Raw genomic sequence first — 20,077 nt, forward strand, 5'->3', positions numbered from 1 at the left:
CATTAGAATCCTACAACATAGCTGTAGCCAGAGCTAAGCAAAGCAAAGTCAATATGCCTTATAAGAAAATTCTCTTCTCTTTCATGCCTTCGCAGGCTCTGCCATCAGCAACACCATGCAGGGTTTTTTTTTTTCCCCAGGAGATCTTAGATCTTCCTGTTTCACAAATTTAGAGAGAGCTGGAGTTTCAGTTTGTAAAAGGATTGTTAAAACTTGAGTAAAACTCAAACCAAGGTGTCTTTCTTCACTCTTATAAATCACATAATTATAGAAGGCTGTGACAGATGTTAAACCACATAATATTAAATTGCGTGCCTCCTAGTAATCTTCTCTCTCTGTAATTCCATCACCACTGTGCCGTATTTTAAGATCTTAAGAGGGGACTGTGCCACCGTATTCCTCCTCAAGGCTCACCAAGTATCCCTGACGTTGACCTCCACGTATAGCTGACTTTTTATGGTCCGTCACTCATGGATCATCATTTGCCATTGGCTGGTGAGGACTGCCCAGTTTGGATCCAATTAGGCCGCTGTTGCCTATAGTACAGTGTCCAGTTCTCCTTTGTTCCATAGCTTAAAAATGAACTTATCGATTTGAAAGATAATCCAGGTGAAGTAGTTAAAGTGTTTGGGACTGCAGGACAATTACTCGAAAGCACTGTATCATTAGCATGGTTAATTCCAAGAAGGTATTTACTGGAACTGTTGTTTTAAACGACAGGGTCATTAAACAAGTTGGCCCCAAAGGGAGTCTTGGAATTAGGAGGCCATAGACCTCTTGTTTTCAAACATTGTGGCCCTGGTATTCTCATGGATTTCAAACAGCTGTGGGGAGGCCATAGCATCCTAGGTGATTTTCATTCATTCAGAGATTATCCAGATATGTATCCCATCCTAGATTATTTTCACTCATCCAAAGATTGTCCAGATATGTACCTTGGATAACATTACAGAGAGGTGAAAATGTGTTCTGATTCTATAGAAAAGTCACCTTTTTTCAGTAACACGTTTATGTAAAGCTGTAGCTTGATTTCAGCATCTCCTGGGAACTTGTTAGAAATATGAATTCTTTGGCCCCTCACAAGACCTTCTGAATCTAAAACTCTGGGGTAGTGCCATCAATCTGTGTTTTAACCAGCCCTCTGGGTGATTCTGGTGCATGATGAGGTTAAGAACCACAGGTCTATCCTGAAGATATTCCTTGATTAGAGCAATGTATGTCTATTTATGTCTGGCACTCATAAAACCAAAATAGGCTACATCAGGCCAAAAGAGTTAATGATACACCAAGCTTTTGCATCATTCCCCATGTGTTAGGAGTCAGATACTGAACAAAGTATAGCTCAGGTTGGGGAAGTGGGCTTTAGTTTTTGAAACTGCCCCTCCCCTGGATTCTGAGGTGGTCTTCTTAGCCAGCACGTTAATACTGTTTCTTCTAGGGACTAAGTTGAGGGAATTTCTCCCAGAATCATCTAATCTAGTCACAAGCTCTAAAGAAAGTGGCAGACAGGTTTGAGGGGAAGGGGTTGTTTTGTTTAATGGGAAGTATTTGATCTCCTGCCCTCCTTCCCTCTTGGGATGAGAAAGCCCATGAGTTTTGAGATCTGGCCCAGGTTTAGGACTCCCAGGAGCCTCGCTGTACTAGGCTCTGGTACTGTATCACTTTCCATAGGTTGCTGTGCCTGGAGCTAGAGGAGGGGTCAGAAAGTTGCAATAAAATATACACTCTTCCAACTGAGTCATCAGTATGGATCATGCAAAGAGGGAGAACATTGACAGCAGATGAGAATTAAGGTTCAAATGAAGACAGGCTAGGGAGCTGGCAGAACGCCCCCCAAGCCAGCTGGGCTGGCCTGTAGGAGTGTAAGGATGGGAAAAGGCATTGGACATGGTCACTCAGATGGAACCATTCCTAATCTCTCGGATTGGTACAGGTCATTTATGGGCCTATAGCAGCGTACAGCGTTTGTGTGCCGTATGTTTTTGTAGGGTGAGGAGGCTGGAGGGAGCGGTCACCATCTACTTTGGTGGAAGAGAGGCACAAGGAAGCACCCATCATTTCTCAGTGGGTTTAAGGATGGATAAGTTTTTCCCATCAGCAGTCCACTGAGAGGGTGCTTGACAGCCCTTGCCACTGAATGACCTTTGCGGTTTCAGGTAGAAGAACTTAGATGTTGTACCATTGGCCCAACATCCATGTTTAGTTAAACCTCACAAAGCAAAGCCTGCACGGCGCCCCAGGTCAGTGCTTCCATGTTGTCCATCCTCTTCTCCTTTCAAGCAGAAGGCGTTCCTTTAACTCCTTTGTCAAGACAGTGATCATTTTCCCTGTTCTTTCTCCTCTTTTATCCCGGCCTCTGTCTTGCTTTTCTCCCCCAGGACCTGCATATATCCTTATAATTCCTTCTTCAGTCTTACAAGTTTCTCACCTCCGTTACCTCCTGAATGTCAGGGCTTTCTCCCCATTCATCTGATTGTATCCTTGAGAAGGAGGGAGAAGCAGCAGGAGGGTGAGTGAGTTCTTTTTCTTCAGATGGGAGGAGGAAAAAGATGAGAGATTTCTGTGTCAGACTGCTGCTAACTTTCTCTGATCTGAAGTTTCTGAACTCACACACACACCCATTAAAAGAATAATTTCTTTTTGGAAGAACTCCATGTATTATCCACAAACAATTTAAAGCCATCCTGTTTCTCTATCTTTAATCTTGTTTCTTGAAAGCCAGTAACTCTGTTCTTGCATATTGAGTACATTTAATTCACTCTGTAAGAGCTCTGTTATAGAACTTCCTATTGATCAAAAATGGGTGGGGTGTAGTTATCCTCTACCTTATAAACCAGTTAGGGAGAGAAATACATAAATTCTTTGAAGGCGGGCATCATTTTTTTTTTCCATCGTGATAGCCCTTCAGTTATTCGTATAGTATCTTACATGCAGTTTATGTTTGTCAAATCAAATTCAGAGCCACAGAATCTAGGGATGTTAAAGAACTGGTAAGAAATCTTAGTGCATATATATGAATTATTGTTGGTGCACTCTAGTAGGTTATCCTAACCCATGTGCAAAGGAGAGAAGTCATTATTACAGTGGGATTATTGCCATAGCCCTTCAATCCAGCACCATCTTGAATTCTATTTCTCATTGAGCTGCAAGTGCAGATACAATCAGTCTGGAAAACGTTAAGGTCAAATACATTTCAAATGTCTATGTATCTTATATACATAGAGGAAAATGGACTGAAATGATCTTACTGGTCTTCTCCCAATGTCCCCTTACAGCCTTCACAATGAGCATCATTGTGTATCTGCCACAAAGGACTTTGACAGGCAGTGGGAGGAAGGGTCAGCCAAGGGGAGTTTGCTGGGAGTACACATCCTCTTTGATGTGGGGCAGCAGAGTTAACACCTACTAGTGCACAGTGATCAAGCTGGCTTCTTCTGTCTCCCCACCTCCCGGCCTTTCTCCCGGTGAAATCTCTCCTTACATGCACAGAGGTATAATTAAAAGTAATTGCTTTGAGGAGACAAGAGGTGTTATCCTAGAAAAGTGAAAGTGTTCCAAAATGAAGAAATATCTTAACCAAGAGTAATACATTGAAATTCATCAAGCAAGCTTGCCACTTTGGGCCTATTTATTTTAAAAGTCTCCAGAAGAAAATGGGTGAAGTGTAAAGAATATAGAGACATCTGTAATGCTGTAGAAATGTTACAAAAAGAGGGAAAGTGGACATTTTAAAGAGGAGTTTTCAAATATTCACAGTGTTCAGAATTTTAATGGAGCTGTCGGTAACCTCATTGTCTGATACAGTTCTGACTATGAAATGCATTAAACTTCTTGGCTGTAGTCAAATGAGTGACAGCTAGAGATGGCATACATAGTGTACTTGATAAAAATGCTATTTATTTAAAGTATTAGAGTGGCCATTATGTTCAAGTACAAAGTTTTGATCCTCTCAGTAAATTTAATCTGGAAAGAATAAAACATTTCAGACTGTTTTTAAGTTTCAGTAGGACACAGGGTACTCTGAGTTTTTCCTTAAGAGAGTGTCAATTGTAAAAGCTGATTTTGACATATTCACACGTAAAGAGAAATACGTTTTCAGGTTGCTTGTGTGTTTCTTTTCCATTATTGCATACTTATGGCCAAGGATATGGTGACTGTGTAAACTCAAGCTTTCAGCTATTTCAGAAGTTCGTATTGAATATATATATATTCAGTTGAGTGTGTGTGTGTGTGTTAATCCTATTCAGAGAATTGAAAATGGAAGAGAATTCAAATGTTGTATTATCGCTTCTTATATGACATCAGTGGTAAAATTTTAATCCCTTCTCAACCAGCATCTGTATGACCTTGGATACTTTTTTAACCTCGCCAAGATTCTTTTTCCTAATCTGGAAATGGAGCGGGGATGGGGGGATTCCAATTCCTTAACTTGCAGAATGGTTTTAAGGATTCAGTAAACAATATACTAAAGTATATAGAAAAATGAGTTCCTCTTCTGTGATAAAAATGATTAAATTTTGTTGCCTTTCCCTTTCCTCTTCAAGTTGAAATAATATAATCCAAGACAGGTAAAGCCCAATATTTACAGGAAGCATAGAATCTCATAGCTAGAATCTTAGAGAGTATATGCAGTGATTCTTACCATTTGTTTGGCTCACAGACTACTTTGAGAACCTGAAAGTTATAGTCCTTCACTCCTCAAAAGCCTTTATACACAAAAATTAGCATATATTTTAAGGGGTTGAAAGACTCCATAAAATCTATTCCTAACCCTTGGTTTAAGAATACTCAACACCCTCAATCTAAAGATGGAAAAGTTAAGGAATGTAAGTTCTTGAGAATTAAAATTTATTTTGAAAATTCTTCCCTCAAAACCATTGTCTAATAATTTAAGAACACAACTTCCATCAATTATTTGAACAGTGTCCTTAGATTCCAGCTGCATTTCACAGGTAGACTTTGCCATCTAGTCCACTCTTGGTGTGCGAGTAACAGAAGAGCTATTTGCAATCCTATGCAAAGTTAAATGAAGTAATTTGGGTATGGACTCTATTTTTAACATGCTTTTCCCCAAAAATTATTCTACCTGCATTCTCAGTAAACATTCATTAAGTACCCGTCATGGTCTGAAGCCTGTTCAAGACAGTGAGAACACAAGACAATGAGACTCAGTTTCTGACTGATCTGGTCACACTCTAATAACGGGCCCGTGAGCCAGTAATAGGAGAACTCAGAGAGGAGCAACTTCAGCCCCAGAACTTTGAGAAGGTCCCACGCCTAAGGCAGTATGTAGTTTTGTTAGTTGTGTTGGTGATGCGTAGAAGCTTGCCAGGCTAAAGATCCAGATAGCCTAATTTCCTGTGCACACAAATTTTACAATACACAGCTTTCTTTTTAGTTTAGAATAATTTGTTTATTTGAATTATACGTACATGGTAATTAGTCCTAATATATATGGGCTGGCTCATTGAAGACCCATTCGTTAGTTCCATCAGCCATGCATTTTTGTTCTCTGAGCTACATAGTCTCCAAACCTCCGGGTCATTCACCTGCAATTTCTGGTCACTCACAAAGGCTTGCAGATCCTTTCTGCAAAATGTCCCTGTACCTTCCTCTTCTGTCTCCGTTACCATCTTCCTGAAGTTCTCATGCTACTAGACCTGGCCCTCACCAGTCCTCCTTCTACACAGCTACAAATACATTTTCAAAAAATTAATTTATTATGAAGCCAAGCTAAGAAACATCTGCTCCAAGTTATCTGTAGGATATAGTTACACAGTCTACTTATTATCTTACTTAAAGCCTGCCACGATCTGACCTCAGGCTCATGGCCCATCATTCTGTAGCACGTTTATACTGTAGCCAAGCAAGTGCAGAGCAGAGAGAGTGAGTCAGGTCTCACCTGTACCTCCTGTTAGTTGCATTTCATCTCTCCAAGTTGGTCTCCTTATCTATGACTTATATGAATAAATAACCAAATGGCTTAAAATTATTAGGAAAATGAGCATGATGACACATGGGAAGTGCCCAGGTCTGTGCCTGACACATAATTGGCTCTCAATAAATGGTAGCATTTGTAATCACCTTCCTCTGAAATGCACCACGTCTGTCATGCAACCATTTCTAGAAACCCTTCCTCCTCTTACCCAGGAGGACCTCCTTTGGGTCCTGTTTATCTTCCCACTGCTGCCCCCCAACACACACACAGACACCTACTCTCAGCCGTCTCTCCTCTCATCCCCCTGCATCACCTCTGTCTGCTTTGCATTGTTTCCAAGCTTTTCTTAGTTTCCTCACCAGGCTGAAATACCTCAGCTGCCCCCCATGGCATAGACGTCGTGCAAAGTCATGCACCTCCTTGACTTCAGCCTGGTTTGAGGAGGTTGACGTGATCATGAAACCAGTGGAAGATTGGATAGTGCGATCTGAGGATCCTCGCAGTAGTGACTTTTGGAGTCTGAGTTGTTTTAGAGCAGGGACATGTCTTGCTTCCTCCTACGTCCCACAGCCAAGATCCTTCACTGCAGGCACACTCAACTCTGTGGCGTTTAGCAAACTATTTTCCTGAAGGATCCTACTCTTTGTTCCCTGTCACAGACAAGCAGTGGCTTTCATCCTCCGGGGGAATTTAGGCATCTGTGTAGCGGGGGGTGGGGGGGTGGCACCTCCACATGCATCACATGGTGACCCCTAGTAAGCTTATAATAAATGTTCGATGAACAATTACCAACCGTAAGCTGTGTTTCAGTGCATCATCGTATATCCCTTGGGAACAAATTCAGAGCAAAGGTGGAAGTTTTAGGGAGATATTAAAGGTATTAGATATTAAATGGCAAAAAAAAAAAAAAAAAAGACTTTTTCAGTTCCACAGAAAAAGCTCTTGATCCAAAGATTTTCTTTCTCTTCCTTACAACCTCCAGGGGCAAAGAGAGCATCCATAAATTTAAGACAGCTTGTATCTTTAATATCCTTATTGGAAACTGTTCTTCACATTCAGTTTTGAAACAGCTTCATTACACGGGGCAGCCCTAATTTTTGCCACTTCATTTTATCTCTGAAATCAACTGCTTTGCCTTCTCTGTTGCTGCATTTCAGGTAGCTGCACTTAATCTCCTTGTGGCCTGGCCTTTTTATCCCGGTTTGCCGTAGTGCTGAAAGAACCTTCAGCTCTAAAGAATGGCTCCTCACCCCTCCCCTGTTGGAGGAGGGGATGGTGGGCAGGGAAAGAGGGGAGGAAATCAGTTAATTGCAGCTTGTCAGAGTTGTTTTAGGTGACTTTGTACTTCTTCAATTTAAGATCGACATGAACCTTACACATTTCAGCCTGGAAATTTAAATAGCAACAAAGAAAAGCATGGGTTTCACTAATGCCAGGAATGACTCATCTGGTGAGAATGGTATTGTATTAAAAACACAATGCAGAGAGAAGGAAGAGACTGTGGTATCTGCTTTTCTTTTTATTTCTGACCTTGAGGAGAATTACAACTTGTTTGTTGCAGAAGTTGAGCATCTAATGTGCTGATGCACCTGTTCATTCTTATATGTTAAATGGCAAAGCACTTGCGGTTTTCTATGATTGCTTTGTGAGTAGCAAATATTTTCTGCAAACTGGTGAACTGACTTTTTTTTTTTTTTAAAGAATGCATTCATTTATATTTCTTGTCTCTCTTCTTTCTCAAAAGATATGCTTTCTCATTCTGTTTCGACACCCTGGTCTCATCATTACATCTTAGATTCTGCTTGGCTTTTTATTTTCAAGGTAACATATTATTATGATTTGTTTTTAATATAGAGACCATGAACCAGGCGACTCCTGCTAGGAAGCTGGAAGAGGTTCTTCATCTGGCAGAGCTCTGCATAGAAGTCTTGCAGCAGAACGAAGAGCATCACGCAGAGGTGATGACTTGTTTTAACTGTCACAGATGCACACAATGCTTTGCCATAGTGGGGACAACACTGAAGAAGTGGTCTGCCCATAGCCTTTGGTACACATCGGGCCATTTATCTATAGAACACTGAGAACCCGTGCATTTCTTGGAACTGTAACTCCTATGTGTTACAAAGGAATTGGATATGTCTGCAATTTAGTGTCTATTCCTGACAACAGCCTTGCTGTGAGAGACATGGGAGAGCTTACAGGATCTGCCGAAGGTGAACAGCTAGTAAGCAGCAAAGGTGAAACACAGACCCCATCTTGTGCCGCCAGATCACTTGCTCCCCCACCACCATCCTGATTGCTTTCGTTTAGAAATGTCAACTCATCAATATGCAAAAGGAAAAGTAGTGCTAAACCGTATGCTAACACAGTCGAATAGAAGACATTCATAACTATGTGGTTGATACCTCTCGTCATTCACTCTTTCCATCCAACTTTTCTTTACATTTTCATTAAACCTGCATTTTTTAAGAGTTTTTACAAATTCTAGTTCTAATGATATATTAACACTCACTAAAGACAGAGAATGGTATTTCATCAGGCAAACTGCTTCTTCTGAGACGTAAAAGTGTCATTGCTTCTAGTAGCCGTGAGCTTATGTTTTTAAAGGTCTTCTGACTTTGAATTCTGTAGAGAAAATGTGTAGAATCAAAGAAATGTCATCAATGTCAGTGTCCCAGCAGTGCTTTTATTCCTGGGGAAGCACATGAAATGAGCAAGAATGAAAAAGACCAGATACAGAAGAATTTATGGAATATTTGTATTTAATGAAGCCTAGTTCTCCAAAACAGGAGAAACTACAGGAAGTACATTTTAAGCACATTTTCTCAGAAAAGAATATTCGTGAAACCTTACTATAGGTAACTAAGATTTATTGTATCTGGTTATAAATATGATCATTCAAAACATCTGCTTTTAGCTCACACTGTGGAATCTAGTTTTTACCTTGCATCTGTCATGTGTGAACTTGTTATGGATATTTTATTTTAAACTGAAGAAACAGCTGCTTCAATAATTTGAAATGAATTCCCAGGAGGAGCTTTTCTAGGCTAGTACTACCGCTATGTTACAATGAAAATTATTATATGATAAAAATGCATGTATGTGTTGTCTTTGTCTTTTGTTAAAAGCCATTATCATCAGAGTATTAGACCTTTTCAAATTAAAAAAAAAAATTTTTCCAATTGGATATCCAATTTCACCTAAACAGGTACATCTAATATTCCTATACATTTCACAAAAAAATATGTTTGATTTCTCTGCACTAATAAGGACAATAATAACTCTCCTGTCTTCTAAGTGTAATTAGTAAGTGTTATATACCCCACACAACCACTACATGTTTGTTAAGTACAATGTGTCCAAACATAATTAAAATGTAAGTATTACTTATTTTCTACTCCACAAAGATAAGAGTTGACTGTATTGAAAAACGATAATCAAAACTCATAAATATCACTGAACTGGATGCCAAAATAGAGACTTGTTATAACGACCTCTTTTTTAAATGCTTTGTAACGCTGTGGCATGTCTTCATTCCACAATGCTTCCAAATTCCTGGAATTCCTCAGGGAAGAGAGGTGAGTAAAATCGCTTTCACCCGTTTTTCTAGCGTGGAAGAACTTTTATGTGAAGATAAGGGAAAACCCACTCTGGTTATAGGTTTAAAGCCAACCTAGCTCCTCTCCTTGGAATTAGGGACTGTATTTCTTTGAATAGGCTAATCTTTGTTGTCCTGTTGGGGTCAAGGTGACTCGTTCCTAATTACATGCATAGTTACTACTGGCCATCTAAGTAAAGGCCAGCTGAGAGGATTTTGTCATTTTGGTGTTGGCTTTATCTTTTAGTGGTGTTTTTTGGTGCCTTTTTTTAAACCAGAAGATCCTGTTTTTTTCTTGGAATGATATTGGGGGTGAAGGGGTTTGATCCCAAAGGCATTTCCAGAATGACTTAGTGGACTGCACTGTGCGCTGATCTTGATTTGGCTGGATGTCCAGGCTAGACGTTCTTTCCTGCCTGAAAGAACTCCAGCCCAGCTCCCTTGGTGGAGGTTAATGCGACTGTCTCAGGGACCTTCAAGTGGCCCTGTGTCCGCTCTTCCCGTTTTCCTTCTGCTTCCCACCACTGCGGCGGTTCACAGCACAGAGCCAAGGGGTGGTTTCTGCCCTCCAGCAATTTCTCAGTTAAGCAGGTGTCACGTCCTCCAGATCTTCAACAGTATCTTACACATCAGGCAGTCCTCCCTTTTCTCTGAAGGTCTCTCGACCTCTCCTCTCAGGCTTTTCTTCCAAGTTTTTGTGCTTTCTCTTGAGAAAGATCATTTAAGTTCCTTTCCAGAAAATCTTTAAGGCTCACTTCCACACTCCCGTGATGAGATTGTGTCTGCCCAGAAATTTAGGCAAACTGGTCTGACAGCTGTCCATCCAAGGCCACTCACTCATCTGAGACAAAGGCAGCAAGTCCCGGATGCCAGCTGGAAAGCCTTAGGTGGGCTCACCAGCCCACCATCTCCACACACATGCACCACGTTCCGGGTAAGAAAGCTTGCCAGAGATGCACGGCTGGTTAGTGACGAGGTGAAGACTCGGGCCGACTCTAGACTCTGCCCTTTCCAGGGAACCGCACTGTTATTTCTTGGTTCGAATAGAATGACCTGAATGGGTGTCTTGTCCTGGTTCTTCTGGCAGGTTTGACCCCAGCATCATAGCAGGGATTTAATGGCGAGAGAATGATGACAGCACAAGCCTGGAGATGTCCCTTTCCGTTCTGTCAGGCCTTCCTCTCCTGGCATGTCCTGGGACTCTGCTATGGGGATGGAGGGCTGGAAATAAACCCTGAGGAAGGGGCAGAGAGAGAGGCACTACAAGCAACCTGAGCACAGCTTAGGTTGTTATTCTGCTATTCATTGTTACAGCAGAATCTTGATTGAAAGTCCCGAAAGTATTTTAAGTATCATATTGTCCACCATATCTGTGACGCTGTAGGCAAGGAGGATGTCTCACAGTAATTCAGTGTTTGCTGTTTGCACCTTAGCTCTCAGTTCACTGGAAATGGTTGATGCATCCTGCACCCCAGCTGGCTGCATCCTGGGCTGCTCTGGCAGCAGAGCCAGGGCAGGGAGAGGGGTTCAGCCATGGACACACATATTTGTGTTTATGGTCATTCTCGTGAACATTGACGTCTCAATCAGATGCTGTGTCTGGGTGGATTCTAACATAGAGAAAGGACATCTGAGTGTTTTCCATTGCTTTTACTCCTTTGTATCCTTATTGCTGTCTCCTGCCATGCACGTTAAGGAACATAGTAAGCTGTGATTATACAAAAACTTATTCTGAGCAAGATCTGTTTACTACACAGTACTAACTGAATTGCAGTCATCTCAAGTGTTGAGTTAATTGTAGTTACATAGTTATTTATATCCAGATAGCCAGCGAGGTAAATTGACCTTTTTTTTAGGATGGGTTTAGGTTTAGGGTTAGATTAGCCTATGACCCAGCAAATGCCCCTCCTTTTGGAGGATGACCAGCAAGTGGCTTCCACCTGGGTGAGTTCTAAAGGCAGAATTCCACTTGCAGCAGTGACTCTCAAAGGAAACTGCACGGGCACAGATAACCTACCAAAATATTATCATTCATGAATTTAAACATATAGACTAACAAGAATAGCACTTTACCCTGACCTGTGTTTTAAAGTATTTTCGGCTCCTCGTCTCACTTGGTTATCTCAATATTTATATTCATCTGCGAACACAGATTTTTGTGAATGAAGAGTTATAGAACACTTATGATTTATTTGACAGTTGTTTAAGTATTGCCCTGAAGGTTCCAGTCCATTGTGTTGGCTCCTCAAAAGAGCTTAAATATTTCTAGAATATGATCCTTCAGCATACTGGGGGAGGGGAACAGAGTGATACCCCAGACACTGGATTGTCGCCAGAGCTTTTAAGATCATCTACAAAACACAGGATTGCAAACTGATCTTTTCTTGGGGGTGGCATGGGGGCGGGGGGGGGGGAAAGCACATAATACATTCTGAAGTCAGATGCCTTGTTTTTGTTCATTTATGCTTTCTGTTGTTGTTGTAAATTATCAAATATTTACCATATTTTGAGGGTAAACGTAATGAAAAGCCTAAGACCTCAAAGGAATTAGAAAAGATATAAAGAAATCAGACAGTAAGAGATGCTCTGGCAAGAAGAAAAATCAGAGGATCTTAACTTTGGTCTGATCTGCAAAACTAGATAGACAGATGGACAGGCAATGTGCCATATACGGTTAATTAAAAAGAAGCTGGAAGTGTACGAGCTTGGTCTCTATACTCCACCTGACCTGGCTTCAAATTATTGTCCTGTTACCCACCAACTTTATGACTTGGGGCAAATTCTTTAATCTCTCAGAACATACTAACCTATAAAATAAAGGTAATTATACCGTCTTCCTGAAAGGATTAAGTAAGATGATGTCCAAAAAGCCTTTAGAGCCATACTTGGCACATAGAAACTATTACACTCCTGTTGGACATTATTATTGGTAAAACATCTAAACTCAAGTTATAAGATTTGTGTGAATTTCACTTCATTTTTGTGTGCGGTAATGATTAGTTTTTACTTTTGTAAAGCAAGAGCTTTTCATACTCACTGACTTTTCCAAACAACCCTGGAGGAGGTGAGGGCAAGTATTGCCATTGCTAATTTACAGGTAAAGAAATGGAAATCCACCCACCCGGGGAACTGACTTGCCCACCCTCAGTCAAGCCTCACCAAATTCAAAAGCCCAGGGCTCTGGGGATAGCAGTTCCAGGGATAGCCTTCCCTGCCACTCTTGTCAACTACATTGAACAAACACACAGCCTTGGCCTTCAGAGTATCTTCAGCCTGCCACATAGTTTATTCTCACTATACACGATTTATTATTTGTTAGAACTTTGATAGACTAGAATGGCTAAAGGATTACAATCAAGTTTTGTATTTTCTTCTTAATTAAATTCTTTTACGTCTGCCGTCTTGTTTACACTAATTAGCAGCTTAGCTTTAGAGCCAGGATAACCCTAACCCAGATAATCATGACTTTCGATTGGTGTCCTACAGATGGATGCTTTTCTAAGAAAGGTTTTTTCCTCCCTTGGTGAAGCCTCACACACTGTGGAGCCTCAGCCATCTCAAGAAGTGGTGCTCTGGGCAGGAAATTACTCAGCCTTTCTTCTTCCTACCAACCCAGGGTGGGAGCACTGACACTCAGAGGGATGGCAGAAAGAGGGAGGGGACAGGTGGTAGTATTGACCTTGTGTTCTTAACATAATAGCCTGCAACCCTCGATTTTCATTTTCAAAGACAGTGGTTGCTTAACTCTTTCTCTGGTCATCATTAGAACAATAAGCATTCATCACAGGTTATCAGGAATAATAATATCAGAAATACAATTCGAAACTAAATATGTACTTAATGTAAAACATGATGAAAATTTTGAATTAATATTAAAGTCTTGCCAACCTGAAGCTGCTTTGGTTTTTTTGGTTTTTGTTTTGTTTTGTTTTGTTTTTTTAAGAAAATTTATATTCCATTGCATTTCATTCCCCACCATGGCTTTGTCTTCCAAGTTAACTTTTGAAAGCGCTTTGGAAATTTTTCTCAGAGACTCGAGACAATCTTGACCTAACATGACTGTTGTTTTCTTAATTTTAACCTTTCGCAGAGGTATTGGTTATGAACTGGAAGTGAGACATTGAAAATGTCTCTTTGCAGTACTGCATTTTTACTAGCATTTCGATCCTGCTCTGCTCAGAGTAAGGAATCTCTGCTTCTCTGCCATGGCTCTCAAAGACAGGAAGCGAGGTATATGCAGTGCAATGGTGTTTGCTGTTTTATTTTTGTTAACTTTTATGTTATTGTCATAGACCCATTCTAGTGGAGATTTAAACAAAAAAGTATACAAATATAACATTTTCAAAGAACAACAGCTCAGTGTACCATAGAACATACCTTTTCTAACAGGCTTTCACATTCATATGTTTGTAACAGCGAAGTCAAAGTTAGAAGTATGGAGCCAGCCGTTAAAATGTTCCTCACTCTAGAGTCTGATACTTGTACTGCACCGTGCTTTCTTCAGGCAATATTTTCTTCTATTTACCACCTGCTAATTATTTACATGGTAATGTTTCTATAAATATATTGAATATTATTTTGGGGATAACGGTTTTTAAGAAAATGCTCAGTATGTCAGTATTTTATAGGCCACCTTTTTTTTTTTTTGGTTCCCTTTATGGTTTGACTCTTTGCTATAATCTAAATCACATTGCCAGAAATTAAATGGAGTTTTGCAACCACAAATCTCACATATTCTTAGAAAGTTCTTGAAAGTAGATATGGACTTCTCTGAGTATACTATGATGAATCATTTTGTAAAAATTAATTTTAATTGGAAGAATCACAAAAATATCTGTCACAGAAATGTGTATTTTTGACAGTTATTTAGTTAAAAATTTATAACACTGTCAAAAACTGAATAGAAGAAAGAGGAAAAGACATGAGAGACATTTCACTAAAAGCAGTATAAGGAGTTCTCTTGTGGTGCGGTGGGTTAAGGATCCAGTTTTGTTACTGCAGCTGCTCTTGTCACTGCTGTGGCATGGGTTCGATCCTGAGGCTGGGATCTTTCACATACTTCAGGCATGGCCAAAAAAAAAAAAAAAGAGAGAGAAAGAGAGAGGACCCTGAAACATATGAAAACATGTTCAAACTCATTCAAGATTAGAAAAATGCAAGTTAAAACACAAAAGACTCCGAATAGCCAAAGCAATATTGAAAGAGAAAAACAGAACTGGAGGAGTCAGGCTCCCTGGCCTCAGACTATACTACAAAGCTACAGTCATCAAAACAATGTGGTACTGGCACAAAAACAGAAATAAAGATCTCATTGTAGTTTTGATTGGCATTTGAAAAATCAAACAATGGTAAGTGATGTTGAAGCCCTTTTTATATACCTGTCGCCCATTTGTTAGTCTTCTTCAGAGAAAAGTCTTTTTTTTTTCCATCCCATATCAATCTTTTTTTTTTTTTTTTTTTTTGTCTTTTTGCCTTTTCTAGGGCCACTTCCCATGGCATATGGAGTTTCCCAGGCTAGGGGTCGAATCGGAGCTGTAGCCTCCAGCCTACACCAGAGCCACAGCAACGTGGGATCCGAGCCGCGTCTGCAACCTACACCACAGTTCACAGCAACGCCGGATCGTTAACCCGCTGAGCAAGGGCAGGGATCAAACCCATGGTTCCTAGTCGGACTCGTTAACCACTGTGCCATGACGGGAACTCCCCATGTCCATCTTTTAATCGGTTGGGGTTTTTTGATTTGAGTTGTAGGAGCATATTATATATTTTGGATATTAACCCTTTATCAGGTATGGGCTTCTCCCATTGTATAGGTTACCTTTTCCCTTTGTTGATTATTTTCTTTACAGGACATGAGCTGTTTTTTCTTTCTTTTTACAACTGTATCTGCAGCATATGGAAGTTCCTGGGCTAAGTGTCAAATCTGAGCTGCAGCTACAGGCGTATGAGGAAATCACAGCCACAGCAACACCTGATCCGAGCTGCACTGCAACCTGCATTACAGCTTGCAGCAACACCAGATCCTTAACCCACTGAGCAAGGGCAGGGATCGAACCTGAATCATCACAGACACCATGTCAGGTTCTTGACTCAGTGAGCCACCAGGAGAGCTCCACATTAGCTTTTTAGTTTGATAAATTACATATTTTTGCTTCTGTTGCCTATGCTTTGGGTGTCATATCTAAGTAACCATTGCCACAGAAAAAGTTAAGCTTTTTCTTCTCTATTTCCTTCTAAGTGTTTCACAGATTCTTAAGTTTAAGTCTCTAATGCATTTTGAGTTTATTTTTGTGCATGGTGTAAATTAAGGATCCAATTTCATTCTTTTGCTTTGTGGATTTCCAGTTTTCCTAGCACATTTATTGAAGAAACTGTTCTTTCCTCATTGTGTATTCTTGGTACCCTCATTGAAGATTAGTTGACCGTGTGTGTGAGTTTATTCCTGAGATCTCTATTCTGTTTCATTGGGCTATATATCTGTTTTTATGCCAGTGCCAGACTTATCTAATTACCACAGCTTAGCAGTATACCTTTTTTGTTATCAGAAAGTGTGATGCCTCCAGCTTTGTTCTTCTTTCTCAAGACTTCTTTAGCTATCTGGGGGGTCTTTTGTGATTCCATATGAATTTTACAGTTGTTTATTTCTATTCCTATAAAAATTCAGTGGGATTCTGTTAGGGATTGTATTGAGTCTGTAAATCATTTGGGTAGTAAGGACATTTTACCTATATGAATTCTTCCAATCCATGAACACCAGATATCTGTCCATTTATTTGTGACTGCTTTAATTTCTTTTATCAGTGTTTTATACTTCACAGTTTACAAGTCTTTCACCTGCTTGGTTTTGTTTATTTCTAAAAATGTTTACTCTCTTTTATATCATTGTAAATAAGATTATTTCTTGATTTCTTTTTCAGATGGTTCATCATTAGTATATAGAAATAGAACTGATTTTTGGATGTTGATTTTATATCCTGCATCTTTGCTAAATATATTCATGAGTTCCAACAGTTTTTTTTATAGAATATTCAGTTTTTTCTACTTACCAGATTATATCATTTGCAAAGATAATTTTACCTTTCTAGTTTTGATGCTTATTATTTCTTTTGCTTACCTGATTGCTCTAGCACAGATTTCTATTAACATGTTGAGAAAAAAAATGGTGAGAGTGGGCATTCTTGCTGTATTCTGGATCTTAAAGGAAAGTTTTTTACCGGAGGGTGTAGGATTAGCTATGGGCCCTTCATATACAGTCTTTTTCATGTTAAGTTCCTTCTGTATCTAATTTGTGAGAAGTTTTATCATGAAAGGCTTTTGAATTTTGTCAGATCCTTTCCCTGCATCTACTGAGATGACCATGTGATTTTTATCATTTTCTCTGTTAATTTGATCTATTACATTGATTTGTGTGTGTCAAATCAACTTTACATCCTACGGATAAATCCCACTTGGTCATAGTACATGGTCACTTTAATATGCTGTTGAAATTTATGTGCTAATATTTTTTTTTGAGGATTTTTGCATCCGTGTCCATCAGGGATATTGGCCTGTGTTTTTCTCTTTATGTGGTGTCTTTTTCTGCTTTTGATATCAGGGTGATAACACTCCTCATAAGATATGTTTGGTAATTTCCCTCCTGTTCTGTTTTTTGGAGGCAGCTTGGTGATAAAATTCACCTATGAAACCATCTGTTCCTAGGCTTTTCTTGTTGGAAGTTTGTTGATAACTGATTCAAATTCCTTATTTGTTTTGAGTTTGTTCAACTTTTCTTGTTCTTCTTAATTCAGTGTTGACAGGTTATGTGTGTCTAGGAATTTATCCATTTCTTCTAGGTTGTCCAACTTGTCATATAATTGTTCATAATAGTCTCTTATGGTCTTTTTATTTCTCTGGCATCAGTTGTAATGTCTCCCTTCCATTTATGATTTTATTAGCGTCTTCTTTGTTTTCTTCTTTGTTAATCTAACAAAAGATTTGTTAAGGTAAGTATTCATTGCTATAAAATTCCTTCTTAGTACCGCCCTCACTGCATCCCATAAGTTTTGGTATGTTATAGTTTTTATTTGTCTCAAGATATTTTCTATTCTGATTTCTTTGAGTGAATGTGTGTTCAAGAGTGTCTTGTTTAATCTCCATGTATTTGTGAAAATTTTCTCTTTTCTGTTTCTTATTCATTTCTAGGTTTTTTCCTACTGTTGGAAAAGATACTGGGGATGATTTCAATCTTCTTAAATTTATAAGAATTTTTTGTGACCAAACATAATCTTTTCAGGAGAATGTTCCATGTGTACTTGACAAGAATATGTAGTGTACTCCCGTTGTGTGGAATGATCTGTGTATGTCTGTTGGGCTGATTTGGTGTTGTTCAAGGCCACTGTTTGCTAATTGATTTCCCGTCTGGATAATCTCTCTATTTTTCAAAGTGCAGTATTGAAGTCTCCTTTTGTAAGTCATCTATTTCTCCCTTCACAGTCAGTGTTTGCTTTATGTATTTAGGTGCTCTGATGTTTGATGCTTATGTATTCCTCATTGTTTTAGCTTTCTGGCAAATTGACCCTTTCCCATTGCATAGCCTTCTTTGTTTCTGTGGCAGTTTTTGACCTATAATGTATTTTTTCTATGTGTAGTCACCCCTACTTGCTTTCAGTTACCATTTGCATAGAATGATAACTTTGTCCATCTTTTTCCATCCCTTCACCTTCAGCCTGTGTGTGGCCTTCATTTTAAAGTGAGTCTCTCATAGGCAGCAAGCATATAGTTGTATCTTGTTTACCCTTTTAGCCACTATCATTTGATCGAAGAGTTTAATCCATTTACATTTAAAGTAACTATTAATGGGCAAAGACACACCTCTCAACTGGACTCCAGAGTTTTTAACCATGTAAACTTATGATAACTTCAATCACATGCAAAAACCCTGCACTTTTACTTTCTCCGCACACACTTTGTTATTGATGTCAAATATTACCTCTTCTATACTCTGTGTCCATGAATGAACTTCTGCTGATAAATCTGCTGGCCATTAGCCTTTTGGGAGGTTCCTTGTGTCTGATGAGTCCCTCTTGCTGCTTTCAAAGTCCTCTCTTTGTTTTTGACTTTTGACATTTTAATTATGATGTGTCTCAGGACAGAGCTCTTTAGGCCAATCCATTTGGGGTCCTTTGGGTTTCACAAATGTGTATGTTCATTTATCACCCCAGATTAGGGACATAAGTCATTCTTTCTTTTTTTTTTAAGATTTTTATTTTTTTCTATTATAGTTGATTTGCAATGTTATGTCAGTTTCTGCTGTACAGGGGCAAAAAGCTTATTTAAGGAAATTTTATAAATGCATGTATTTAAATAGTAAACAAATTTGGCATTGATAAATAAAATATAAAATCTAAAGTTGACTTAAAATGTAAAATGATATTATTGCTTTTTAATACAGTTTTAATTTAAATGGCTTGAAAAATATATAAAACAAGACTAAAAGAAAATTTCCTTATAGCTCATAATTTAATCATAACTGCTATAAATGTTTGTATTTATTTCCAATATTTTTCCCTGACTAGAGATATTAAAACATTTTATACCATATTCTACAATGTTGCTCTACAATTTCACTTCTAAGAACACGTTTTCAGGCAGCACAGTATTTGTGTATCTTTCAAGAGGTAATCTCTGTTTACATTATTTCTTTATTTCTTCACAGGCATTTGCCTGGTGGCCTGATTTATTGGCAGAGCATGCAGAGAAATTTTGGGCTTTATTCACAGTGGATATGGATACTGCACTAGAGGCTCAACCCCAAGACTCCTGGGACAGTTTTCCTCTTTTCCAACTACTTAATAATTTCCTCAGAAATGACGGTAAGCATGTGCATTTTCTTTTGTATTATAGGAAACGGGGGAAGGGACGGAACGCTGTGTGCCTAAGCGTCTATTTACAGAGCGCTAGCACTCACCTGGCAGGATCAAGATGGGTAGCATTCACCTTTGCTCAGCCTTCCAAGGTATATCCAGCCAGGGTCTGGGGGGTACCAGCAACACTCTCGCATTGTTCCGCTGGCCTCCAAAGTGGCTGTCATTCCCACCCGCCCTGCCTTCATCAAGCCCTGATGACATAGGCACCTTCTCTTGGTACCTCTTGAATCAGAAAATCTTCCAAGATTAACATTTCTGAAGTATTCGAGAATACGAACATTCTGAAAGAAACGTTAGAAATTTGTTATTCTAGACACTGAGCTATGTTAAGGCTTCTGCTAATAGGCAGTGTGCTAATGCTGTTTGTCTGAAGGGATTCGATTCTACAGATGATAGCGACATTGCCCTGTGGTACACTTGCTCTCTCAGTATTTAGAAATTAAAGAGAATCAGAGGTTCTCTGCTGAGACATTTTTTCCAATGCAGTGATAACTTTCATAATTATTCTGGCAGATGGTCTTCTAGCAGCCAGTAGAAACCTAGTTTTTCATCAGGGTTTTGTGAAGGCATTTCTTCGTGCACAGATTCCTGTGGGCCTTTCCTATGATGATTCTCTTTGACCTTTCCCTTCAATCC

General features: G+C 39.3%; 1 protein-coding gene across 30 annotated transcripts in view; it reads left to right on the forward strand.

Moving 5' to 3' along the window:
* Nucleotides 1-20,077, forward strand: part of CADPS2 (calcium dependent secretion activator 2) — a 494,741-nt gene that overhangs the window by 390,660 nt on the left and 84,004 nt on the right. For 18 of the 30 annotated variants that reach the window (XM_021078970.1, XM_013985671.2, XM_013985668.2 and 15 more), the window contains 3 exons: nucleotides 7,793-7,896; nucleotides 9,508-9,516; nucleotides 19,231-19,387. In XM_021078970.1, the coding sequence (XP_020934629.1) occupies nucleotides 7,793-7,896; nucleotides 9,508-9,516; nucleotides 19,231-19,387 (270 nt within the window). The remainder of the gene's footprint in view (nucleotides 1-7,792; nucleotides 7,897-9,507; nucleotides 9,517-19,230; nucleotides 19,388-20,077) is intronic. The other 12 variants (XM_003134729.3, XM_003134728.4, XM_013985663.2 and 9 more) reach the window with 1 other exon arrangement.

The sequence above is a fragment of the Sus scrofa genome, chromosome 18 (assembly GCF_000003025.6).
Source record: "Sus scrofa isolate TJ Tabasco breed Duroc chromosome 18, Sscrofa11.1, whole genome shotgun sequence".
Lineage (NCBI taxonomy): Eukaryota > Metazoa > Chordata > Mammalia > Artiodactyla > Suidae > Sus > Sus scrofa.